We start from the raw sequence: 27,072 nt of genomic DNA, 5'->3' as shown, positions 1-27,072 counted from the left end.
AGTATAAAGTATAAAGTATAAAGTAGAAACACTGTTTGTTTTCCCTAGGTTATGTTCTATCAGTGGTATAATAGTACACACCTTTTTGCATTTTCCCTAGGATGCCCCCAACACACCACAACCCAACCCAGTTCACTTTTTCAGTGTCACAAACATTTTTTCAATTTTCAATATCTAAATTTCTTAAAGCCACCCAACGTGTCCCTTATCTTTCGGCATTAATCTTAAAAAACTGCTTCCACTGTTCCTAGTTCCTTCCCATAATAATAATAATAATAATAATACTTACTGTGCATTGTTTAACAAGTAGCACTGAAGTTGCAGCTAGCTAGGTAGGACCGACCAACCAAACCCAAAGGGATATATACTAACGTACGCCACAGGGACCGTTAGCTGTGCGGCGCCAATATTCGTTGGTGCTCTCTCTCTCTCTCTTTTCCTCTGTCTTTCTTTCTTTCCTTTGATATTTTTTTAACTCTTATTAACTTGTTATAACCCAACAACACAAACCCAACCTTTTTGAACTCACAGCACACCCACTGATCCCACTCTTTGTCTCTCTCAAAAATGGATAATGGGTGTTTTTCTTCCCCTCGACGTGATTTCCCTGCTGGTCTGCGAGTCCTCGTTGTGGATGATGATCCTACGTGGCTCAAGATCCTTGAGAAGATGCTCAAGAAGTGCAATTATGAAGGTTGGTTTTGTTTAGTCATGAGTGGTCCTTTTTCTTTTTTTGCACACTGCCACTGTTCTTATGTGCCAAGTTACCACTATTAGTTAATTTCATGTACTTAAGATCTATAAAATTGATGTAAAGTTTCCAGGTTTTGATTTAATTCTTTTTAAGCTTTAGCCTGTGGTGGGTTATGTCACGTTGTCATGGATCAGTTCGTAAGGAATGTGCTCGCTTTTTTATGGCAAAGAAAAAAAATGAAACAAGATTTCTTCTGTTAAGCATGTAAACTGATGATGGCACTCAAATAGGTAGTGTTAAATACTCATAATTTTGCATTCATTTTTTAAAAGTTGGGTTGATTTTGGATTTTTCTTGGTAAACTGATCTTTCAACTCTTTAAAGGATGGTCCTTTTCATTTTCCAAGAAGCAAAAACTTGAACTGCAGAAAAGTTAAGATTGTGAAGTTATTATTAGAGGGGGCATGTTGTAGATTAGCTCGGGTTCTATCTACTTTGTTACCATGTGTCTTAATATTAAGACATTTAGAGAGGAGCATAAAGAAGTTCTCTTGTCGAATTTGATTCTTCCTAATCTAAATTCATTGTCTTCTGGCATTGTTTATTTATGGTATCTTAGGAGCCATGATATGCCATATTGGTAATCCCACAGGGTCTCATCCATTGATAACATGCACTAAAGTCAATATTAATGAGAAGATGGTTGGTGCACGAGCAGTATATCATGTTGGATTATTTTTTTTAAAACTATATCTGGGAACTGAATTAAATCTGAATATATTAAACTGTACATGTTCTGTGAGATTTTTATATGTGAGATCTTAGTTTATCGCTAAAACTCTCTTGGATTGAGCATTTGTCCTTGGTAGGTTTTAAAAAATTGTTTTTCATAAATGAAAGGTAGAGAGTTTAGTGCTTATGAAGTTACACGAGGCAAATAAAAACAACAACTAAAGCAAAACCCAAATTAGTGAGACTATGATTGCAACAAGAACAGATCATATATAAAGAGACATCTCTTAATGATAGTGTTATTGTAATAGGTAGTAGTAAGAGCTTATGCCTAACATGTTGTGGTCTACACATCATGCAACACTGATCATTCAGATAGGTAATCTGAGAAATATTTGTATAACAAGAGACTTTCAAAGCTTTTTTTGTTGTGTTACCATCTATACTGCCTACCAATCCCCTATCTGAGTTTCTCTTTTTGCCTTTCTGTTCATATCAGTGAGATTTCATAGAAGTGACAAATTTTGAAAAACAAACACATTGTTCTGATTCGCTTCTTTCATTTGATTCAGTGACTACATGCTGCTTAGCAAGGCATGCTCTAAACTTGCTTCGTGAAAGGAAGGATGGATATGATATAGTGATCAGCGATGTAAACATGCCTGACATGGATGGTTTTAAACTTCTTGAGCATGTTGGGCTTGAGATGGATCTTCCTGTGATTAGTCAGTTCTCTCTCAATAATATAATAAGTTTTTCGTTATATGATATCATATCATTGTAATCCTTTGATCACATTGATTGAAACTCGACGCTCTGACAAGTCACACTTTGCAATGCTGTTCAGTGATGTCTGTGGATGGGGAAACAAGCAGGGTCATGAAAGGTGTTCAACATGGAGCATGTGATTATCTCCTTAAGCCTATAAGGATGAAAGAACTGCGAAATATATGGCAGCATGTCTTTAGAAAAAGAATACACGAAGCAAAAGAGTTTGAAAGCTTTGAGAGTTTTGAGAGCATTCACTTGATGAGAAATGGATCAGAGCTATCAGATGAGGGAAACTTGTTTGCTGTAGAAGATGTGACCTCAACAAAGAAAAGAAAAGATGCAGATAACAAACACGATGACAAAGAATGTATGGATCCATCATCTACCAAGAAAGCTAGAGTAGTCTGGTCTGTAGATCTTCATCAGAAGTTTGTTAAAGCTGTGAATCAGATTGGATTTGATAGTAAGTTTCTTCTCGAGGTTCTGTATAAAAGTGTTGCTTGTAATGTTACTGTGGCTTCTATAAATATTGCTGATAAGCATAACCTAGCATATCCTTGATGAATTGAAGTGTGACTGCCAGTTATAATCTTTTGTTTGGCAGAAGTTGGACCCAAGAAAATACTGGATCTGATGAATGTTCCATGGCTGACTAGAGAGAATGTTGCCAGCCACTTGCAGGTGATGCTGTAATTTCACTCCTTCAATGTTACCCCTAGATTATTGAGAAAGAAACATGTATAGAGTCTCTCATTCAGATGAAAAAATTATTATGCATGATTACACTCATGTATTCTTTTTGGTAGACCTAGAATCATAACAAAACTTCACTTTGATACAATAGAGTGTAAGTAATTACCTCCAAACATAGGTCCTGTACAAATGTTTCTTAGAAACATCACAACTTGGATGCAGATTCTCTCGTAAATTCAATAGGGCAAAACAAATAGTATAGAAAAAGTGTATGTTTGTGTAATGTTCCATGAGTTTGAAGTTTGAAACTCGGGTTCCTGATAAAAAAATTTCTTGTGCAGAAATACCGGCTTTATTTGATTAGGATTCAGAAAGAAAACGATCGAAGATCTTCCTCGAGTGGTATGAAGCATTCAGATTTTCCTTCAAAAGATCTGGGAAGTTTTGGATTTCAAAACCCAGTAAACAAGCAACAAAATGATGTTTCAACTGACAGCTACAATTATTCGGATGGATCATTACATCTTCCTACCGTGGAAAATAAAAATCATGAAGGCGATAAGGGAACTGTTTCACAGTTCCCCATAGCAAAAAAAGGAAGGCCTTTGACTGGAAACGTAGCCGACTCAAATATCAGAGAGAGTTCAAGGGTTGGCCTCAATCAACCTTTTGCTCAGTCAGAAGGAAACCATGCAGTGTTTGATTGCTCCTTGCCAACACAGTACTCATGGACTGAAGTTCCACACATGCAACTCAAAGAAGAACACAAGTCACTTGTTCAATTAGAAGATAGCTTCAATCAGATGCCATTACACGGTAAGCAGCACCACATCCAAGTTGATCAATCCCAGTCAGTTGCTTCAATTAGTTCAGCTCCCTCTATAACGGAGGAAGAGGTTCCTGCTTGTATAGAAGCAAAACCTTTGTTTTCAGATTTCAAGAATGATCAATCCAGTTCTGTGAATTCAATAGGGAATGCAGTTGACACCTTTTCAATTCAACCAGGAAGTCTTGCTATGAATGCCCAATCTTTAGAACCCATTTCAACTACAAATTCAGGATTGAAAGCACATGGGTATAATAACCTCAGTTGCATTTCTGATGTGGAAATTTACCAAAGAAACCTTCTTTTGGGAGGCGGGGCAGCTTCTGCACCTTTGGATGAGGATTTGCATTTCCAGTGGCTGCAGGGTGAATGTTATAACATGAACTTTGGTCTGCAGAATATAGGAATGTCAGAATATTATGATCCAGGGCTTATTGCAGAAGCTCCAAGCCACTTATATGATTCAGCCGATTACTCAGTTATAGATCAAGGTCTATTCATAGCATGAACTGCTTTGCCTTTCCTGCATCTTCAACAAAAATCAAAATTCAATCATGAAAGGACAATCTAATGTTTCTTGTAGCTAACTACATCTTTGTTGAAGAATTTCAACCTCAACGGTTGGGGTATTCTTTTTCTGATCATAGAGGATTTGGATATATTGCAGTATGTATAAAAACGAGTGCTGACAAGTATCGAGGTTACTTAATAAGCTTGCTTCCATCTTATTTTATCCTTGCTTAAGGTAAAAAATAGATAAATGCCAAGCTGCATTATTTGACAAATGTCTCTGAAAACATTATTATTGAATGAATGAATTTGGGTTTTACTAAAATAGAATGGACTCAAACTATTTAGTAAGTCTTGAATAAAATTTGACAATAACGTAGTTAAAAGAATGTAATAGAAGATGTCACCATGTTTTTTTTTTTAAAATATATATTTTAACATATTTTTACATTCATTTAATATATTATAATTTACTTTTTTTTATTACAAAAATCATGTAAAAAAGAATGTAGGCGAGTCAATCAACCATAAGAGTAGTTAAACTGCATATTATAGCGTAAAATGTAAATAAAAGATTACCTCACATGGAAAGTCTCTTGTGAACTTTCGCCTTTCTTAATGATGTACTCTTTTCTATTTTAATCATATGACAGTGCTGGCTGAAAATTCGGAGCCGCGCGCATCGATCACGGGAACAACTTTAAAGTGATTGGTTTATAAGAATGGTTTTAGAACCAAGCAATGTTGGACAAAGAAGCTTAAAGTGATTTTTGAACAGTAACAAGGGTACTATATCTTCTAAGCCATTGTTTTGGAAAAATTGAACAAATATTTCTTTTTAGGTGGAAGTACTACCTTTTGTCTACATACATCATTAAAATTCCTCAAACGCAAGTTCACAGAAAAAATATGTCCATGTCCTCAATATTAATATTTAAATGGTTTGTAACAAAGTAACGAATCACAGTTATATGAAACTAAAGGTAATACATGTGCTATTATTTACCTTGATGTATAGCCTAAACCTATTTCACAAACTTGGTTATCTCCAATGTCAAAATTTAATGAGGACTACAAAAGGAAAAAAAAAAAACTACAAAATTTTCCATCGAAATGTGAAAACACATCGGGACATGATCTCTCCTAATTACAAGTAAACTAGAATCGCTGATTAACAATATGAACATGAGGCTGAAAGAATACAAATGGTTTGTTTCAGTTTTTTCTTGCTAATGCTGAATGTTTGGTGAAGCATTTTCTCTTGTGGTACAAGATAATGAATTTATCGGTCTTGTAGTTCGATTAATTTTTTCAGTAGTACGTTTGGAATTATTTGTGCTGATAGGTGGCTTCGATGAATTTCCTAAGCTTTTGTCGTGAACTGTGCTAGAACTAGAACTTGCTTTCCTCACAAGTTTTGGTGACCGGGACAGTGTAGGTGAGGTCTGAAAAGAATAAGTAAATAAAATTATTATATATCACAAGTTACAAGTTGAACGCATCACCCAGAATAAAAAAAATGCAAGTACGATATTATAAATCACAAGTTGAAAGCATCTCCAGGTAGGGAAGAATGAACCGACAGATATTGATGGTTGACATATTTTGTGGGATGGTCATAAAGAATTGGCAAGATGAACAGAACTGATTGACAAGCAACATCCTCTAGAATATAAATCAAAAAGCCACAAACAAGGACTTATGGCTAAGCCACTAAAAAAAGCATCCAGATGGATAGACAAAAGGGCATTTATGGCTACTGTCATCTAGCATTTAGACAATGTTTATTTTCAACATCAGAATTAATAAGCAAATATACCTTTCTAATATGAGTACTTGGTGAATGCGATCCACCAACCTTGTCCTCATTTAGTTTGGATAGAGAACCACTGTTCTGCCCTAGCTTCTTGTGACCAAGCACTGTTTTACCCTGCATCAACGTCAAATTAAAGATGTTGAATAACCTTTTTTACTGAGTAATAAAGAGCAGTTGAAAACGAATTACGAAACCACGTCTTAATAACTCCTTTATTCCTAAATCGAACCGATCAAATTCCGTGATTCCAGCTATAGACATTTTTCCAACAGTTATTTATAAACAAGGTAAATCATGTGCAAAGGTAGGACCATTTTTATTATAAAATTATTCACCTTGAGAGTCCTTTGCAACTTCATTTTCTCTTCTTCCTTGGATTTAGTTTCATCAATCCTCTGCAAGAACTGAAATAAAAAAATGTGAAAGCCAGTAAGACCTATAGTTCATCCATAAATTTCGCAATTAATGTGAGAGACGAGGAAAATAACTTGCCTCTCTACGTTTAACTGCTCTTTCTTCACTTCTGAATTTAAAAGGCAAAGATATGGTAGCTGATTGAAGATTGCTTTTGTTGGTGCTTGAAGATTTCAGGCAGCTGTTCGCACATTTATGCAACAAAAAAAAGAAAGCCGCGTTAATGAGACCACATATTTTATGCATGTTTGAACTTCTGATTTTGAATTTCAAATAGTGAGAGAGTGCTTCTTAGAAAAGTTGAGCTCCTCACAAGGAACATGTTTGAACATTCATAACCTAAAAAAAAGGCATAGAAGACAAAATACCTTCCACTCTGAGAAAGGAGATTGGCAGAACCTTGATCTTGCAAACCACGAGATGCCTAAAGAAGGGGAAAAATCTTTAGCAACCAGAGTACCATTTCAAATGTTGTGTATTTACGCAGAAAAACCACTGTGCAAATGTAGGTACAACCAAAAGGTGGATAAGTTAATACCTCAGTCGATGCCCGCAACGCCACTGGATTATGTTTGGGCAAATTAGAACGAACTTTTTTAATTATGTTCTGGCCAAACACTGAAGCTGTTTTACTTGTTTCAGCTGCACCAGAAGGCAGATTGATTGACATGTGGAGTGACCTTGAGGTTGGTCTCTTTGCCACCGAGTTTCCGACAGATTTCATAACTTTCGCAACAAAGTTTGTTCCATTTCTGGGTTTAGTAGCTGCAGTATCTGTGTTGCTTGACATAACAGCACCCGATGGGAGATTGATTGACATTTTGAGTAATGGTGTACCTACTCGTTTCTTCTCAACCATGCCTCCAACAGACTTCTTATTGGTCGAAAAAGTGTTTAAACCATTTCTGGACTGCGTAGCTGCAGCAGCTCTTTTGCGTGTTTCACCAGTACGAGATGGAAGATTGATTGACGAGTGGACTGACTGCGCAGTTAGTTTATTCTTCTCAACTAAGTCTCCAACAGATTTCTTGCCTTTCGGACCACTCTTTATTCCACTTCTGGATGACACAGCAGCAGCACCAGCCTTCTTTTCATCAAGAGGAAAACATTTGGAAGACACAGTTTTGGTAGATAATTCTGGAGAAGAATTTGCTTGTCGTTTTTTGGTAGATACATTGGGACCAGCCGTGCCCTGCAGCATCAGTATGATAAATGTGCACAGACATCACAGTTAGAAAATTACTCATCAGAAGAAACAAAAAGGAATCAAATCTAAACAAAGAAGGAAAGCACAAATTTACATGATCAGGCATCTTCTCTTCCACAGGGCCAGTATTTGTATTGCCTTCAACATGATCAAACTGGTTCGAATTACCGATGGATGTGAAACTTCCCAAATTAATATTTGTATTGACGAGGGCATGTGCCACGTCCACTACTCCTTCTACGTTGGAAATATCTAGATCACTTTGTCCGGCATCACATTCTCGCTGGTCCCCATCAGCACATTCAACAACTTGGTAATTAAAAGTTTCTTCATTCGGCTGTTCATTGGCGGCAACAACGTTTTGCACATTTGAACTCGTTTCAGAGGATGAATCAGCATAGTTTCTTTGCTGAGCTTCCAACTCAAGAGTTCCATCAGCCTGAGGATTTGCATTTGCTTCTTGGACCAATGCAGCTGCTCTCTCCGCAGCCTTTCTCTTGTAATGAGCCTCAAAGTAGGCTTTCTTCGCGGCCACAGAACCCGGCTTGGAATATCTCTCAGCTTCTTCAACATAACGATTGTGAGTGAATGTTGACCATTTCTCCCAATCCAAGTTTTCTGTCATAAACCTCCCAAAAGAGATAGATTCTCCAAGCGCACGGACAGGATTACCCTAAAATCAAAAAACAAAACAATAAACACCAATCTACATATTTCACAAGTCACCAAACTCAACACACCACAGGAAACTGCAAAATTGTAACATCGATACAAATTATATCCAGAACAGAACAACAGCATTGGTGAATTTACCATTGACATCGAAACCCATGGGTGGTTCCTTTCCTCGACAAAAACAACGTGAGACTGGATGATAGAAATTTTTAAAACTTCAGCAAAGGAAGCCATAAACTGATTATTGGAATGAAAAAAAAATTCGAGAATGCGATGATAAGTTCCCGAGTTCAGTGTATGGTGTAATTATACAAACGCTTCAACAACACAGTTAAATTGCACCAGAAAACGCAATGCTAAAATCCAAAATCGAAACGAAAAGGCAGTTACAGACACTCCAACCTCTCAACAACGAAAACCAAAACCAAACATACCACACCACCATTTATCAACACCAACAGCCACACCAAAAAAACAAAACAGAAACATACGAAAGCTTATTTTGCGAAACAAAAACTCACCTCGTAACGAGTGTCGGCGGGACTGGAGAAGGATCGAACGAGACATGCCGATGGTTCACCCATAACGCAAAACAAAGCACTCACTCAACCCTTTTTCTATTTCTATAACTACATTCAGAGAGGGAAAAATCGAAAGTGTGTTGCTTCACAAATTAATGTGAATGAGCGATTAAACGGTCGAATAAATATAATTTCTGAATTGCATGTGGTGAGAAAAAAATGGAACCTTTTTCTTCCAGTAACGTTGAGGTTTAGACACGTTGATTCTTGTGGACTCTTCTGACCTAATATATCATTGTTAAAGCTTATCAACCTTTCTTTCAATTTTATTCGAGTGGGTCCCACTTCTCATTTGCCCCCACAATTTTGCATTGCATTATTTTTCTGCTAATCTTTCCCCTAACGTCTAGTTTTCTTAATTTTTGTTTTATTCTTCAGTTTTGCCCGTTAGATTTTCTTTTTCCTTTTTCATTAACATTCCATTTTTTCTCTCGATATTATTATTATTATTATTATTATTATTATTGCTGAATTTAATAATTAAGTGTGTGTTTAAGATGAATCCAACAGTTATTTCTCTCTCGTTTTTCACATATTGAAAAACAAAAGTATAATTTCTTTTTCAACTGAGTTATAATAGATATATAATTAATTTTTTATGTTATACGTTTCTTTATATATTATTTTTTATTTTTTAAAATTATAAATGCTTAGATATGTTAAGTGACTCTTTTTTTTTTCCTAAAAACAACAAACTAGTAACTGTATTCCTGGTGGAAATATATTTGGGATCCTAAAAAATAATTCATAATAGCTTTTGGAGCGGGGATGTTTGTTTTTGCTAAATTGGTAAAATTGTTATTATACTTTCAATTTGGAGCCAGAGAATATAGAAGTGGAGGCAAATCTAACGGACATTTATATAATTATTATTGTTCCATCAATATCAAAATAAAGAATTAAAATATAATATTACAAGAAATAGTCAGATTTTATTATTTTAATATTAAAGTTTTTTAATATAAATGTTTTTATTATGAAATATTTTTATTATTTTAAAATATTTTATTTATTTAGAAATTATTATTTTTTTAATTGTTTAACTTTTTTGTATTTTTTTTATTCGTCGATTAAATAATCAAAACTTTAAAAATGATTCTTGCAAATAGCTTTTTCGATTTAGATTAATTAATTTTTCTTTTTGCGTAAGTTATTTTTCAATTTTATGAATGCCATTTACATGTGTTCTTATGTATTTTTTTTTAATATTTATTTATTAATGTCTTTTTTAATATGATTAGATCGTTTTGATATTGTTTTTATGTATGAAAAAAAAAATCTTCTAATTAAGAGACGTTTTGGCTCTTTGCAATTTGTTGAGCAATTTTGTTAAGATAAGATAAGCCACTTTTTAATTTTCTTGTAGTGTTTTTGCTAAATTGACAAATGTGTGTTGATACTTGATTTTTATGTTGAAAATGAATTATATTTGTTTTTTTATGAATTTGATTTATGGTGAGTTTGACTCGTTTAGTTTGTATGGTTGAATGATTGGTTCATGATTTTTTGTTGTTTTGTGTTTGGATTTGTGTGATTAAAAAAATTTAGAATACAAGTAATTGATGAAATTGGTAGGAATATTTATGTGTTAAAATTGTTTTCAAACAATCTACTAAGAAAAGAGTACCAATTTAAGCAATCGATCAGGTCCAAGTTCATTTAAAATCACAAAATATATTTGTTGTCAACTGATACGGTGTTGAGTGATAATAGAGTGACGTTAGAAGCTAGTTTGTGTTACAAGCTTTGGACACCCAAGACACTGAGCAAAAGACTACACCATTTAGTGTCAGTTTTTGCAAATGGTATTGCGTTAAACAACCTTAGGGTATCGTTGAACATCAATCTTTACACTCCAAGTATAGAACAATTTAGCTCCTAAATGTTGAACGCGAGAAAGTGTCACTAAACACCACAATTGTCGTTGAATGTCACTTTTTGTAAAAGGTTTAATATTGAACATTATTTTTGTGCGTCAGTTTGTATTTTGAATATGTTTTTTTTTTTACTATTTGAGATAGATTTATAATAGAATTTTTGTATGTTTATGATTATTTTATTCTGTTAATTTTTATGTTTTATATATATATATATATATATATATATATATATATATCTTTTTTTTTTTTTTGTAATCATCACTTTATTAGCATGAGAAAATAATAGGTATTGATCATTTTATTGCAAAATAGTTTTATTTGAAGTCTAGTAGTTATTCGATATAAATTTTAAATTATATATATATATATATATATATATATATATATATTATGATTATTTTTGTTTTAGATAATTATATTAATTCTCTTTATATATATTTTAGATAATATACTTTGTTTTATGCAAGCCAGTAGAGTGGATGTTATACCCAAAGTATTCTACCCATGACTAATTACTTTTATTTCTAATTGCAATATTTAATGTATTTTATCTACCAAATGTTTAATGTCGTTGCTTATTAGTATGATTTTATTAATTGATATATTGATTTTTTTTTTTCTTTTAAGATCACTGACATCATATAGTAATAGAGGTTTTGACGGTATAGAAAAGTCATAGATTCTAATTTTAATGTCATTATTATATTAAAAATATTATCTTATAAGAAATGACTAACAAAGTTGTTTTACAATAATAATCCATGAACTTTTTTTTCTTCACAAGTACTTATTACTATTAATATCTAGCACATTATATATTATCCAATACTAATTTCTTTCTCTTATAAATGTCAGAAAATAGTATGAACATTTCTAATTTGTTAACACGTTGAGGTTTTATTATGTACTTTTTTTCTTTATTTATGGCACATGGAATTTTTTTTTTTTTGTTCAAATACCTTTTGAGAAGAAATTCAAATTGTGGACATTTCCAATCCTTTTATATTGAGAACCCATAATGAATAAGTTAAAATCATAATTATTATATTTAATGTATTTTTAGTCACTTATTGTTAAGGTTTAGAAAATAATAACTATAAAATTAAATTTCAAAGGTTATGATAAATACAGCACTGTGTATATCTTTTTACATTATATTAATGTATGCATTTCAACACAATGAATATAAGTATATTCTATTAATGTGTATATTTATTTATTTCCATTGTAAGAGATTATGCACTCTTTTCATATTTAGGGGTTTAGAAAAACTTTAAAAATTCAGTAATTTGAAAATTCAAGGAAACGATAAGTAAGAGAGATAATAAAAGAAAATAAATTAATTAACTAATAAAAATAGATAAATTATTATGTCTGTAGTTATTTTTCGTTGTAATAACAATTTGAAAGTGAAACGAGCTTAATTAAATTTTAATCATATAAAAAGTTCAAGTATTATTGATTAAGTTTTTATTAGATTTTTGTTATTTTGAGTATTTATAACTTTATATTTATTTATTGATTTTTTATATCGATAACTAATTTTAAGTATTCAATTAATAAATATAAAATTTAAATATTTAAAATATTAAATAAGTTAAATAGAATTCCATTAGAAACATTTAAATTTATCATAAATTTAAAACTGAATTAAATTATAAAAATTTATTAAGTATAGTTGTCTAACATATTCAAGTCAATAATAAAACTTCTAAGAAAATTAGAAAAAGACACGTAGCAAAAACTACAGTTAATAAACCTTGTTAGGACACTAAGTCTAACAAGATTGTTAGAATTAATTAAATAAATTTAATTATGTGACATAATGACGGACATAAATGTAATTTAATAAGATATAAAGATTTATTAATTATTATGCGAAATTATAATAAATAAAATAAAAAATGAAAATAATTAATCTGAGAGACGTTGATTGAATTTAGGATTATCTAGTCATAAGATTTTCTCTTTGTTAATCGTAAAAAAAAAAAAAAGATTATGAAAAAGAAAATTGGAAATCAGAGTAATTTTCTGAAATGAAATTAAATCAGTAAGGAAAGAAAATTACGAGAAATTAAAATAACTTACGTAGATACCTACATAATTAACTGTTGTTGAAAGCAAAAACTGTGTATAGTATAAAAGACAGAAAGATGAATCATTGAACTTGGATATCTAGGATGTTGGAGTAACTAGTATTAGCTTTGGGAATGGCTATGTAGAGAACACCATCCTTAACCTCAGCCTTAATATTCTCAAACTGGACATTGTCGGGCAGAGCAATCCTACTGCTATACCTGCCATAGCTCTTTGCAGACCATCCCTCTTCTTCTTCCTCTTCTGGTTGCCTCGGCCGTTGATCCTGTTGAACCATCTCTTTCTTCTTTGGTGCCTTTTCTGCTTTAACCACAAGCATCTTTTCCTCCACCCAGACTTTCACATCCTCTTTGTTCATCCCAGGCATGTCAAACCTCATCTTGTACTCACTCTCTCCCTCTTTCACTTCCCATGGTGCCCTTCCTCTTCTTCTGTACCCTCCCACACCCTCACTCGGTAAGGGTGATGAAGGCCACTCAAGCGTGCTAAATGCAAAAGGGTCCTCCATCATCCTCTCCATCGTCTCCATCATCTCTTGCATTGTTCTCGCCGTAGGAAACCTGTCCCACAACCCTGCTTTTATTCAATCAACACATGTTCATACTCACACAATCAGTGCTCACTACAGAAACAAAAATAACGGTAACCTAGATTAAATTAAAACATATACGGTTTGAAAGAAATTCATGTATTTATTTTTCTAATAAAAGTTTTGAAATTTAGCCAGATGTTTATGAAAACTTTTATTTCCGAAAGTAAATTTTCAAAAACAGTTGGGAATTATAAGAACAGGGTACCTATGGGTGCAGCAGGGGCAGCTTTCTTCTTGGGAAGAGGATGGTGGTTCTTGTTGGGTTTTGGGATGTGGTCAAGCTTTTCTCTTGCATCTCCCATGACCATGAACCTCGCTGGCTTCAACTGGGTTGGTCTGGAGTGAAGAAGATACCTCGATGTGGGAAGGTTAAGAGCCAGATTAGAGGACAAAGCGTGTGCCATTTGTGAAGAGTGTTGTGTTCTGTCTGTTGAGACCGCAGAACAGAAGAAAAATTAAGGTTGTTAATTCTAGAAAAGGTAGTGTTTGAATGTGGAGAAGGTAGGGTTTTTGTGAAATATATATATAAAGAATAGAATTTTGAAGAAGGCGGTGTGGAAAATTCTGGAAAACACGACATCATGGGTGGGGTCGTGAGAAATGAAAGTATCATTTCGTTTTCCAGAATTTTCCAGAACCAGACATGTAACAGAGGATGAAACCTTTTAAGATTCCAACTTGTTGGATAAGTTTTTGACTATGTTTTCTGCTGAATGAGAGCCCTTCGTGTTCCAAGGCCAATCTTAATCGCGGATTTCTTATGTGTCTGGTTACACTCCAATGAAGATAGCTCCTCAGAGTCACTGTCTTATCTGAAATTGACAAATATAAATCCAAATATTCGGTGATAAAATTAATGAGACTCGTATAATGTAGTGGTGGCTATTCAAAGACGAGATTAAGAAATTCTGTTTATTAATCATATAATGTAGTGGTGGTTATTCGAAGATGAGATTAAGAAATTCTGATTATTAATATACAGAAACATGTGAAAAAAAAAAGGATAGGCTTGTTAAATTTTCTTCTACTTTAGATTTTCTTATTAAATTTACAAAAATTAAAACATGTATTTAATACTAAAATTTGTAAAAAGGAATAATTCATATATTATTTTATATATGTGAAAAAAAAAACAGTAGATCAAAGCCTCCCTAACCATTAAAAGACTAGATTATTTATATTTTATAATTTTGTAGAAAAAAAAAATCAATTTACACTTGGGCTACTTTAATCTACTAAAATAAAACTAAGCAGCGTAATTTTTGTCTTTTTTTTTAATTAAAAAAAGATGAAGCGGAGAAGAAATATAAAACATGATGTATCTGATTAAACTTCATCTCATTCATTCCTCTAAACAGTTAAATCGTGGAGTGCCACATAAGATTTATCCATAAATTAGGTGCTTCAATTTAAAGTGACTCAATAGAATGACATTCACGTGTTTTAGACCACAAACTGCAACGCCCTGAATAAACTTGTGTCTACATGGGCTAGATTGATGTTGAAATGCGTGTTTATTAAGAGTGAATTAGAAATCAAACAAAAAAAAAAGATAATGAATATTTTTAAGTCTATAATTAAGTTTTAAATAAAATTAATTGTAAAAATAATTTGTAACTTTAAAAAGTTAATATGTTTAAAAGAATAAATAACAGATTTTTGTAAAATATAAAAGATAAAACATGTGTAAAAATATAATAAAGTTTTTAAAAATATAAAGGATATATATAAATACGTAGAATTGACTTTTTAAAGATGTAAACTAGTGTATGAATAGACTGATGTAATGTAAATTGTTAGACTCCTCTAATCAATAATTTGACAAACTCGTTCAATATATTTAATTAGATATGTCTAATTAGTATATGAATACAATCATCAATGTATATTATTAGATTCGTTTAATTAGTATATAAACAAACTTGTGTAATGTAAATTGCAATACTTGCCTAATCATAAAATGGATAAAGTCGTCTAATGTGTATTAATAGATTCATCTTAGACGTGCACAAAAAGACTCGTCTAACTTATATTGTTAGACTAGTGTAATTAGTATATGGACAAACTAATCTAATGTGTGTTACAAGACTAGTCTGATCAATGTATGAACATACTCGTCTAATTGTATTCTTGGACTCATCTAATCAATATTCGGAATGACGCATTTAATATTTTTTGCTATTTTTGTCTAATCAATATATGGACAAACTCGTCTAATGTATATTGCTAGACATATGTAATAATTTTTTGTTATACTCATCTAATCAATATATGAACAGACTGGTATAATATTATTGCAAGATTCATCTGAGTATATAAACACACTTGTCTAATATTTATCAATAATCTCGTCTAATTAATGTATTGAAAGACTTGTCTAATGTATATTGTTATAGTCGTCTAATAAATATGTGAATGACTCGTCTAATGTGTATTGCTAGACTTATTTAATCAATAAATCAACAATCTTGCCTAATACTTTTTGCTTTGTTCATCTAATTAATTTATGTGCAGACTTGTCTAATAATTTGTATATGAGGAAATAAACTTGTTCAATGTATATTGTGAGACTTGTCTTATCAATGTACGAACAAGATTGTTTGACGTTTGTTGCTAGACTTGTTTATTTAGTGTATTGACAGACTCATCCAATGAGTATTTCCATACCCGTCTAATTAATATGTGGAATAATTCATATAATATTTTTTGCTATACATGTTTAATAATTGTATGAATAGATTCATCTAATGTATATTGTTAAACTTGTTTAATCAGTACATTGACAAATTCGTTTAGTATTTTTTTATATTCATTTAATCAATATATGTTTAGAGTCATTTAATCAATATATGAAATACCTCATCTAATATCTTTTTAACACTCGTCTAATTAATGTATAAACAAACTTGTTAGACTAGTTTACTAACTTTTGTTATAATTGGTTAATATGTATATGATTAAATTCATATAATGATTTTTTGCTATATTTGCATAACGTGCGTTTTTGTTCTATTTGATATATTGAAAATACTTTAGAAATTTTGTTAATGATGATTAAAATGTGTCTAAAAGCACACATTAAAAGAAGTAATTATTTATTTATTTTAAAAATCAACAAAATTTTAAAATAATTTTGAAAAATACATATCATGGATTAACTTGATTAATAATATAATTTAAATTTATACATAATTGACATTTTAGAGATTGATATGAAAATTTCAAATTTAAGAAAGTATAGTTCTATTTAAGAATTAAAATAATAATTTATTAGATATTAAAGGATATAGTTGAAATATATTGCTATTTTTACAGTAAATTAGTTTAAAAATAAATCAAATGGATAAAATGGTAGAATAATTTTTTAAAAAGACAACTTTTAATATTGTAGTATAAAAGTTTTGTATTATATATATATATATATATATATATATTTGGCCGGAGTGATTTTGAATTAAACAAATACCGGTTTTGGAGAACTAACTTGATTGTAGATAGGGAAGAGGTCGAGGAGGTCGGTGAAGTGACTCTGGAATTAAGTGTTTTAAATGTGACAGGTATCTCATTTTGCAAACAAGTGCATATCAACAAAATTGTATAATTGTGATAAGGCTCACCCACACTGTAAAGTAACGTGGGGGTGAGAGAGAGAAGGAGAAAATTTTCCTTACTGAGATGAAGAAATAGGAATTTTATGACAAAATACAATATTTCACATTCTTTAAACCAATGAAGAAGGCAAAATAAGCTCATGTAAATGACTCGTTTTTAAAATTTAAGGTTAATCGAGCGTGGACATTATTATACTTAACCTGAACCTTTTTCTTACATGTAAATTTAATTTGCATACACAGATGGCTGATACTATAGCCATAAACAAAAAGGAACACATTATATTGTGAATTATATAGATATTCCAAACTGCATCGAGTTTCCAGGATTACAATACCAGTGTTAATTGATCTGGTTAACAATGCAATCTTTTTTATCAGAAGTTGACAGTGCAGTCTGGGTGAGTAATTTAATGAATTTCTGTCAAAATGCAAAGATATTACAAACCGTAATTTGTACAACAGTTCCAGGAATCTCTAGAACTGATAACGGTACCATCACATTCTCATCTTACATGTTATCTATTCCAAAGCATCATGGATTAAACATACACTAGTGATCAGCATCGTAAAGGTTGTATTCACTCTGCAAAAGATAAAGTAATTTTGAAGGTTACAGATCTAAGAACAAAACCTGGAGTAGCATTGTTGTGCACAGAAGTTTCCTCTCCAACCAATCCATAAACATAATTGAGCATTCTGAGCTCAAAGGTTCACGGGCTACTCAACACTTTAAGCAAATCATTTCCAGCTATAGTTTCATCCTTTAACCCTGACATAGGCAAAAAAATAATCTAAACCGTCACAAATTTGCAACAACAAAAAAAAAAAACTATCATGTCCATGTTAGTTGAATAATATTCACAGATATGCATAGGATCAGATAAACTCCGTCAAATATCCATGTTAACAGTCGATGTTGAAGAAAATAGGAAAACAATGATGAAATCCCCTAATAATAAAAAATTCAGAGTTTTTCTTCAGGCAATAAGATGTAAAACTTACTTGGTTTTTTCGTTCGCGTCTTCCTCTGAATCCTCCGTTGTAGTAGTGCCCAATGATGTTATCTTCCCAAAAGATTCCTTCGCGTCTCCAAAAAAGTCTTTCACTTTATCCAGGACGGTTTTTAGTTTATCTGGTGTAGGGAGCTTCAATTTGGAGATGCAAACATTACATTAGTGGGAAAATATCACAAGTATTTTTTTGTAATGCCGGGATAGAAAGTATATATTTTTATAATATGAACTATTGTCGAGCTTCAAATATTTAAAAAGTTCAATGATTAAGAAAATTGCTATTTTCCTGCCAAATCAAAAATAAAAACCGATGTAAACAACCAGAATTTCTTGTTGTAGTTGTGAAACACACATATTTAATGCCGTTAGGTTTAAAGTTCAGTGTGAAACTTCAAAAAAATTATAATGACAGCAACGGAGAACATGTCAAGAGTGTTACCTCAATAACATCTGTGGTAGAAAGGGCAGCTCTTATATTGGTATTCTCCTGCAAAATCATCATACAAAGAACTTTAAACAAAATGTGGGAATGGTCTTTTAACTTCCCGTAATGCATAAATTTTAATGCTGGAAAGAGTGAAATTGGAGTCAAAACATTTATTTATAAAAGAAAGTGTAAGAGCATTACAACAAGTTTGTAGCCGTATCTGAAATCAGTAGCTGAACGCAATACACGGTATTGTTTGAATGCAGATTTCTGTACTTCCTTCTCATCCTTTGAATTGAAGAAAAGCAGTCAGCAGCAAAAACAGAACAACGAGAAATTAAGAAAACACAGTCCAGTATAATTAGCAGTTACCCAAGATCTCCAGTGTGTTCGGGAGAACTTACAAAGAGCTTATTTGGACATATGAAAGTAACCTATGACCTAACTATGAACACTTTTCAATTTATTTCAATGGGTTTTATAGTGAAATTTAACAAAATAAACTTTGTTTAAATAATTTCATCATTAGCAAGCTTCAGGATCATGCTTATCAGCTTATGAATGATAAATCCTTGTTGAATAAATTCCCAAAAGTGGCTATAAAGGACTCAATAAACATCAGTTGTTGAAGAACACATTACATCATAGCTGTATTATTGGTCCCACAACACTCAATTTTTTCCATCTCACAGACAATCCAAGCACTGTTCATTATTAAAATGACAACGTATTATTCACATGACAACATCATATAAAACAGAACATATTCCAATGCAAATACTATTCACGTTGTTATAAAATTAAATCTTTTCAAGGTGGGCATTTGGTCTAGTGGTATGATTCTCGCTTAGGGTGCGAGAGGTCCCGAGTTCAATTCTCGGAATGCCCCTTCTGCTACTTTTTCTCACACAACAACACTTTTTTTCATCAACAAAAATAATTTAGGAAATGTGAAAGAAAAAACAGAAAAGGCTTACTTTGTAGATAACAGCGGCGAGATTTCTGTCAAGAGTATCTTTGTAGATATACTTGCCGAGAAAATTATCTTTAGCTGCAACCATGATTTTAGCGGTGGTGCCACCTGTTACAATGCTAAGAGGATACCAAAGGTATACCTGCAATGCAACGAAGGGCAAGAATGGAATAAGAAACTTAACATTGAATTTAATTAACACTAATTAAATATTAAGGAATGATTACATTGGCCATGCGAATGAAGATGACGAATTTGGGATTGCCATCGTCTTCAATTTTGGGTAAAGGAGGAGGAGTGGAACGCTGAAACTGACGAGCCATCATTCCCTTTTTGCCCTTGGCTTCAACCACAAACACGTGACGCTGTGGTGCCTTCAAGCTCCGGTGCTGCCTCCGGTTCGAAACCAGAGAGTGCCTCACCGAAACGTCGTCGTTGTGAAGGAAGCGTGAATTCGTCGGAGGAAGACGAAGGAGCGCGTTCAGAGACATTCCTACTTCCATTGATACAGCGAAAGCGAACGAGTGAGTGAGTTTCTCTTATCTCTATCATTTCTTTTTTATTTTTTAATTGAATTAATAATTGCAAGGAAAACAGGCCATACACGTGGCGGAAAAAGAGGCACACACCATATAATATAAGAAAAATAATATAACAGAAATAATGTTAAAATTTCTCCTCCTTAAATATTCTTCTTCTTTCTTGTTAGATCATAATAACTCATCCCTTATCTAAATTTATAAAAAAAAAACAAAAAAAAAAAACATTCTTTCTATAAATAACGTTTAATTAAGTTTTTTCTTTTTTAATTTTTTTATTTTCAATCAAGTTTTCATTAAATAATCTTTTATGGTCAATTAATTTTCATTGTTTAAACTTTTTTGTTATTTAAAATTTTCAAAACTGTAGTTGTTACTAATAATGTAATAATTATTTTTAATTAATTTAATATTACTTTGTGACGATAGATGATATTATAAAATAGAAATAACTAACAATAATAGCAATAATAATAATAATAATAATAATGATGATGACAAAAGTATATAAGTTTCTTTTTTAATTTTTTCTTAAAACACACATTTGAAAAAAAAAATTAACAATTAAAAAAGAAATAATTCGAAAGGTTTAAATAATCATATGATATTTTTTAACACTTGGTTCTCCAAATAACTACATTTCAAACAAACCAACACGTCTAACTGATCTGTAAAATTTTACTTTATGTAGAATTAAATCTTTTAACAACTTAAAAAGTTTATAATAAAAAAACATGTGAAAGTAAAAGTACAAAAGTTAATTTATTATTCATTAACTTTAAAAATGTTTACTTCAGATTGGAAAGAACAAATAACTTTACACCTTTTCGCTTTAGACTTCTCTTAATGAAAGTATGTTTTGGGCTTAAAATAATATTACGTCCTTAAATTGTGAAAACGGGTTCAGAAATTTATTGTTGGGTTTCAATATTTTTTTCACGCCAGAAAATATAAATGGGCTTTAATTTGGTTAAATTCGACTATATATTTTAATTTAAACTGATTTATTTTAATTTGACTAGTGTGAATGAAATAACTTTTTTTAAAATGAGTAAATAATTCTCATCCCTTCTCTTATGAGAAATTAATATATTACGGATAATTCCTCTATTAACTGAAATTCTCGTCATCATTAACGGTTGTTTTTAATTTTTATTAATTAATTGAAATTGTACAGAGATGTATTTTGATAAATTTACGTACTATAAATTTTAAAATAATAATAATAATAATAATAATCACTCCAATCTAAATGAAAATTCTTGAAGGGTTTGTTGTCCCTTGGGAAAAATGACATCCAAGACGTGGGAACAGCGCACAACCATAATCGCCCCAGTAGACAAGGCCGGCATGCAATTCAAATTCAACCCATACATTGGATTGTGGACCAAAACAGGTCAAATGAAGACAAAGTCTACGTTAGAAAAGTGCTTTGCCTCTCTCTTGTTTCTAAGTTTTGAAACCAAATATTCATTGCAAAGGGAAGTGCCCTAAACGTGCTTTGTGGCAGCATTGGGCACAAGATTATAAGCTATATATATATATATATATTATATATATACTAATAATTAAGCTTTGGGATGTTGCTTTGCATGAGATATTTGCTACTAATCATAGCTTTCTATAAGAAGTGAATAAGAAAGTATTCAAGAAATTGCCCCGCTTGGCCAACGCATCACATGCAAAAAAAAAAAACACTATAAAAATCTTTTTTTTTTTTTTGAAAAAATGAAGCTATTGGAGCAGAATACACATATTCCAGTTCTATCTAACCTGCAGAGGGGCGAGTTGGTGCTTTACCAATAAGCACTGCTTCCCCACTTGCAGCTTTCTTCATGGCAAGCTCTTCCAACCGATTCCACGTGGCTTCACGCCCTGCTTTGACTTCATCTTCCTTTGACTCGTCTTCCTCAAACTTTTGTAAACATTCTTTCGATAGATCAGCGTCGACATCATTAAAAATCTTCCGCACATTTAAGGTCAAACTATGGACAGCTTGGTTCCAATGACTTCTAGCATTTCTCTCCAATGCAGGGAAGATGATGGGCAGTATCACTTTTCTGTTTTGCTTGATTAAGTTCACGATATGATCATTGTTCCATAAGAACAAAGCTCTTTCTGCCACCTGAGGAAAAAAAAAGACAAGATATATAGGTTTGTGGATCTTCAAGGGAAAATAGAATATTGCCACTACTACAACCCTACTAATTCAGGGCAAGACAAAAAGACAACACTTAGGATCAGTAGTTTATGTATTGTGGTATTGTTTATTTCTTCCGTTAAAATTGAATTTTCGCATGCATACAAAAGATCAGTGTTAAAAATCTGCGTGTTATCGGGATCAAACTCTTAACTATGATTTGAGATCATCACCATAAAACACCCAAGTTTTGTCCTAGGACAACGTGACAAAAAAAAAAACTAAATAGATCGTTGTTTAGTTTTGTAAACAGGTCATTTATAAACATCACATGAGAAATTGAAGCATCATGCAGCGCAAAGTGTAGACTAAGTCTTGTAAATTGCAGTAGAGATGTATCAGCAGTTCAAAAATACACTCCTGACAAACAACAACATCAACAACAGCCTTATTTCTCTAGATTAGTTACATGACTCGGTTATTGTAACAAAAAATTCATTCATAAAAATATTCTGAGAAAGCTATAGAGCATTTCCTATGCATGCAAATACTTATACAATGAAATGAGCATCATCTAAACATTTGCAAGAGAGAGGATATCCCTATTATGCGGGGCTTTAGAACTACAGAAAGGGCTTTGGATGCCCTTTCCCTTAAACATAATGGAAGTCCAATTGTATCTAAGCTATCTGAGAAATTGCTCAAAAACTTAGTTAATCCAGTCAATTTTAAGCTATCTGAGAAATTGCTCAAAGACTAAGCTATCACATGATATTGGAAAATTGCTGGATGAAGATTATATAAAATCATCAACATTCAAAACTAAGCTATAAAGTAAGTGGTAGATAATCTGCATGCACAACGCAGTCCACCGAATTATTTATAGAAAGATTTTATAAGTGTGAAATTATAAAAAAAAAATACAAATCTGTCCTCATTCGAGTCAAGTAGGCACATGCCCATAACGAATGGCCAGCCAGCAAAAGTTTAAAAGGATGAAAAAGAAAGAGGTTGACACATCAGACCAGTCAATCCCTTCTTCAGAGGGAAAGGACAGCCTTGTATATTCATTTACTACAGACAATATAAACCTTACTGAACCGGTTAGACATAGAACTATAAAAAGCAATTCCTGATCCAAAATTCAACACCTCATCCTTTCAAGATATTTTAGCTACTCAACGTTGTGTTCAATCAACTAGTTAAGAGTTCAATCCCTGCTACCCTCTCCCCCCAATTCTCTTAATTAAAATTATTTTCAATCCCAGGTTTTACATTCGTTTCTTCCATTCTTAGCTTTTACATAAGCGGGAACATGAGAAAGTTTAAAGCTATTCTCAGGCTTGCTCTCAATATAGAGAAAGAGGGAAGGATGTCTCTGACTGGATAGGAACATGGAAGGTAAAAGACAAATATATAAATTTGCAAGCAAGATCAGAACCTCTTCAGGCAGGATTCATCGCAGTAGAACATCATTCTGTGCTCGGTTTGACAGTGAAGTGACAATTGACACTAAACAATGATTTACTAAAAGTTGACTGTGCTTCCACATCATTTATGTATGTAATAATTCGACATGTAACAACTTGGATTATGTTTTTACAACCTAGAATATGGTTTCTTACAAGTAAATTGATAACAACTTTGCAAGAACACACCATAAGTCTCGCATCTTGTAGTTGGATCCTAAATCCTAAAATCCGACAAAGCTCTACAATCCCAGCACCCCCACGAACTAGCACTGCACTGGTCATTTGACTAGTCTTGGGCAAACACTACAACGCTAATGTTACCACTGGCGTTGCACATTTTGTGCTAATAGACATGGTAGAAAGCTCTAAAGCCAGTTGATAAGAACCTTGGGAGACTAGAATCTCATACTTGCAATTGGGGTGATTTACTTCCAAAGCCCAAGTCATTAGAGGGCATAGATATGAATGATTTCCATCACTCCATGCAATGTTTAAGAAAACGGTCCATGACCATGGTTTTGGGCTGCAACATCAAGGTTTATTAAGTGACCGCAATCCCAATCGTGGCCACATTGGCTGCAATTTCCCACAATATCAATAAATGGGACAAAAAACTGACCACAAATGCAATTTGAAATGTTGATTCCGTGTTTTAAGACATAACAAAACCAAAGAATTGAGTTTCTTATTTTGATATTTGCGATACGTTTCAAGTTCAAAACTGCAAAACAAAATATGCATTAAGCAATGGGCTGGTGAAACAAGGTTTCTACTTTTCTAGCCAGCTACAACAGCTTCTAAACAAGAGGAATGAACTAAAATAGAGTTTTCAGGAACCGGTCAAAGAAGTTGCAAGAGAGAATTAATTTGGAAGTCAGGTGCAATTTCCTCGTGAAATTAAGAAAGAGGAAACAAAAAGGAGCAAGGGAAAAACACAGGAAGAAAATTCATACCTGAAAATGAGGGCTATTCAAACAACGGGCAATCCGACGAAACAATGGCACCATACAACGCTGGAATTCTGGGGGTTGAGTTGCTTCCAAGACTTCTTCTAACTCACCCAGGAACATAACTTCCTTTGAACTATTTGTTATGGGCCAGTACTTCAACAGCCCCCTGATAATTGTATCAGCAAGTTTGCAGTCTTTCTCCACAAACTGAGTAATGCAATACGACAACTGCTGATGATACATTGCCAGGCATTTTGGCTTGTGCAGAGGAATTAGGATGCGAACAAGAAACAGTTTATGCTCTTCCTTCAATGGCAAGGCAAAACCATTGATGATGCTCCCAAGAATTTCCAAGAATTCGGCAATCCCATTATGCTTCTCAGTCTCAAAAATAAAATTGAAAAACACATTGTTGATGGCCTTCCTGATGAAAGGGCGATGCGCCATGAATTTGCCATAGATACGATGCAGAGTCATCTTCAAGTACTCCCGCTCCCTCGGATCCTCGGAGTCAAACAAATCCAGCAGCTTCAAAATAAAGGACTGATCAATGTATCTCTTAGCCAATTTCGGATCCAGCTCAGGTGAGGCCACAAATCGCAGAAAAAGCTCATACACAATCTGCAAATGAGGCCAAGCAGGATCCATCGAAGGCTCCTCCTCCTCCACATCAACACCATCAACGATCTTATTTTCGCGTGGCTGAGGACTGAGTGTCCTGAATATGTTTGCAGACACCATTTTCACCACCTCCAGCATCACATTCTCCGCGAACTTAGCATTCGCAGAAGTCACATAATCCAAGAGTTCCACCAAGGTCTGTCTCTTAATCTCCTTCTCCTTGACGTGTTTGGTGGGGTCAGTGAAGTCAAACACCACAGAACACATTATAAGCTTCTTCACAAACAAAGTTGTCTTCTCAGAAGAGGGAACATCCCTGAATGCAGGCAATGCCTCATAGGAAGCCAAAATCCCGTTATTGGGGTTGTTGTGAATATTGTTCTCATTCAAGACCTTCGGTAATGGAACTCTGTTACCATGATTCTGCCCCGCAACGGAAGAATTCCCCGGTCTGGTGCCACCTTGGGAAACAGTAACAGAATCACTGCTCTTCGAAGAAGTGGTAACGCCATGATGGCCTTTTCCACTTCCACCGTGTTCGGGACCTCTCGATGACTTCCGAGGGAGTTTACTGAATATCTTATTGAACATAATTCATCAAACAAACACGGAACAACCCTTACCCTTTTTCTTCTAACCTGAAAAAACAAAATAAAATAAAAATTGTAAACAAACAAAGAGATGCCTAAACTTTGTTAACTTCACAATCTGAGCAAGAAACACGCAATTGGAACGAGAAGAGACCAGATACAAATGTTGTCGTTTGTGCACTTGTCCGAAAATTGATACGATTGGCGATAGCAACGAAAGATAAGAGAAAGAATAAACCCTTTGACTTATCTGGGTAACAGAAGAAAACCCAGTTTCGTGATTCTACCCATAGTGATGATGGAGCCAACAAAGTTAGATTTTGATGCGGAAAACCTTCGACCTTTGCGATCAGAAACAGTGATGAAGGAAAAAAGAGATCAGCGTCGATGATCAAAAACAGAGTGTTTGAGAATTCTTCAGAATTCAAATTATGGGAGACACAATCTTCGGCGTTGTTGGGCTTGAAAAGCGAGAGCGAGATGAAGAATGTTCCGCAGATTTCCCTTTTTCGTTTATTTTCATGTTTTTTTAGCGAATGTATATATTTATTCCCTTTCAGTTAAAAAATAAATAAACGAGAATTTCAACTTCTGACCATTTGTGCTCTGCAGATAATATAAAATTAAAATAATTAAAATAATTCCGAAATGAAGAAAAAGAAGAACGAAGCACATGCGGGGCAAGCATATACCTACTATGAATTAATTGATAATAACGAGAAAAATAACAAAGAAAACAACAATTATACAATTTATTTACTTAGACCAATTTCAATGAAATTATCAATGAAGTAAACAGAATTTTTTTTTTGAGATAAATTAGAGTATTTATAAAAAAGGTTATTTTTCTATATTTCATCATTTAAAAAGTGATTTTTGAATCTAAATGAGATCTTTAGTCAGAAAAGATAAATCAAATTCATTAACAGTTGAGGTATGATTAATTGTAACCATGAACAAAAATTAAAGATAATAATTATAACAATAAAATAATAATAATAATAGAATACCGATATGGTTAAGAATAAAAAATAAGTACTCAAATTTGAGTTGTATTTATGGTTAGAAATAAATAAATAAAATCTCTAATTTTAGGGAGAAATAATTCATAAAAACAGAAATTAAACTATAACATGGGAAATGTATTACATTTATAATATTTACATCATCAAATCACACATTTTAAATTTAATAAATTTATTGATATTGATTTTATAGTAATCGCTTTAAAATAATTTTATTCCT

General features: G+C 32.6%; 5 protein-coding genes and 1 non-coding gene across 8 annotated transcripts; 2 read left to right on the top strand and 4 right to left on the bottom strand.

Annotated features, from left to right (window-relative positions):
- The first annotated feature begins 376 nt into the window (after positions 1-376).
- On the top strand, positions 377-4,428 carry LOC106777203 (two-component response regulator ORR26-like). 2 transcript variants are annotated; one of them, XM_014664758.2, is made up of 6 exons: positions 377-694; positions 1,999-2,151; positions 2,274-2,660; positions 2,802-2,878; positions 3,232-3,706; positions 3,863-4,428. In XM_014664758.2, the coding sequence occupies exons 1-6, from the start codon at positions 568-570 to the stop codon at positions 4,222-4,224; spliced, it is 1,581 nt and encodes a 526-aa protein (XP_014520244.1). In that variant the 5' UTR covers positions 377-567; the 3' UTR covers positions 4,225-4,428. The 2 variants fall into 2 exon arrangements, with proteins under 2 accessions (XP_014520244.1, XP_014520235.1); XM_014664749.2 differs by having other exon boundaries at positions 378-694; positions 3,232-4,428.
- A 776-nt stretch (positions 4,429-5,204) lies between these two features.
- LOC106754641 (protein WVD2-like 4) lies at positions 5,205-9,137 on the bottom strand. The gene is made up of 8 exons (XM_014636691.2): positions 8,860-9,137; positions 7,758-8,336; positions 6,995-7,648; positions 6,825-6,880; positions 6,535-6,637; positions 6,378-6,446; positions 6,046-6,156; positions 5,205-5,671 (listed from the first exon to the last, which is right to left on the bottom strand). Exons 1-8 carry the CDS (start codon positions 8,920-8,922, stop codon positions 5,456-5,458), a joined length of 1,851 nt encoding a protein of 616 aa, XP_014492177.1. The 5' UTR covers positions 8,923-9,137; the 3' UTR covers positions 5,205-5,455.
- Positions 9,138-12,846: 3,709 nt separating this feature from the next.
- On the bottom strand, positions 12,847-14,137 carry LOC106755409 (small heat shock protein, chloroplastic). Of its 2 annotated transcripts, none has more exons than XM_014637562.2 (2): positions 13,694-14,137; positions 12,847-13,472 (listed from the first exon to the last, which is right to left on the bottom strand). In XM_014637562.2, the coding sequence occupies exons 1-2, from the start codon at positions 13,890-13,892 to the stop codon at positions 12,958-12,960; spliced, it is 714 nt and encodes a 237-aa protein (XP_014493048.1). In that variant the 5' UTR covers positions 13,893-14,137; the 3' UTR covers positions 12,847-12,957. The 2 variants fall into 2 exon arrangements, with proteins under 2 accessions (XP_014493048.1, XP_014493053.1); XM_014637567.2 differs by having other exon boundaries at positions 12,847-13,469; positions 13,694-14,000.
- A 3,247-nt stretch (positions 14,138-17,384) lies between these two features.
- LOC106776223 (protein HHL1, chloroplastic) lies at positions 17,385-20,046 on the bottom strand. Its single transcript, XM_014663607.2, has 6 exons — positions 19,743-20,046; positions 19,520-19,657; positions 18,744-18,830; positions 18,555-18,602; positions 18,105-18,247; positions 17,385-17,871 (listed from the first exon to the last, which is right to left on the bottom strand). Exons 1-6 carry the CDS (start codon positions 20,016-20,018, stop codon positions 17,859-17,861), a joined length of 705 nt encoding a protein of 234 aa, XP_014519093.1. The 5' UTR covers positions 20,019-20,046; the 3' UTR covers positions 17,385-17,858.
- Positions 19,360-19,431, top strand: TRNAP-AGG. The gene has a single exon. It is a non-coding gene; the product is annotated as a tRNA-Pro (tRNA).
- Positions 20,047-21,641: 1,595 nt separating the features above from the next.
- On the bottom strand, positions 21,642-26,351 carry LOC106756392 (serine/threonine protein phosphatase 2A 57 kDa regulatory subunit B' theta isoform). The gene is made up of 3 exons (XM_014638801.2): positions 25,982-26,351; positions 24,620-25,875; positions 21,642-22,179 (listed from the first exon to the last, which is right to left on the bottom strand). The coding sequence occupies exons 2-3, from the start codon at positions 25,826-25,828 to the stop codon at positions 21,823-21,825; spliced, it is 1,566 nt and encodes a 521-aa protein (XP_014494287.1). The 5' UTR covers positions 25,829-25,875; positions 25,982-26,351; the 3' UTR covers positions 21,642-21,822.
- Positions 26,352-27,072: the final 721 nt, after the last annotated feature.

The sequence above is a fragment of the Vigna radiata genome, chromosome 2 (genome assembly GCF_000741045.1).
Source record: "Vigna radiata var. radiata cultivar VC1973A chromosome 2, Vradiata_ver6, whole genome shotgun sequence".
Classification (NCBI taxonomy): Eukaryota; Viridiplantae; Streptophyta; class Magnoliopsida; order Fabales; family Fabaceae; genus Vigna; species Vigna radiata.
This window is presented reverse-complemented; position numbering and strand designations above follow the sequence as displayed.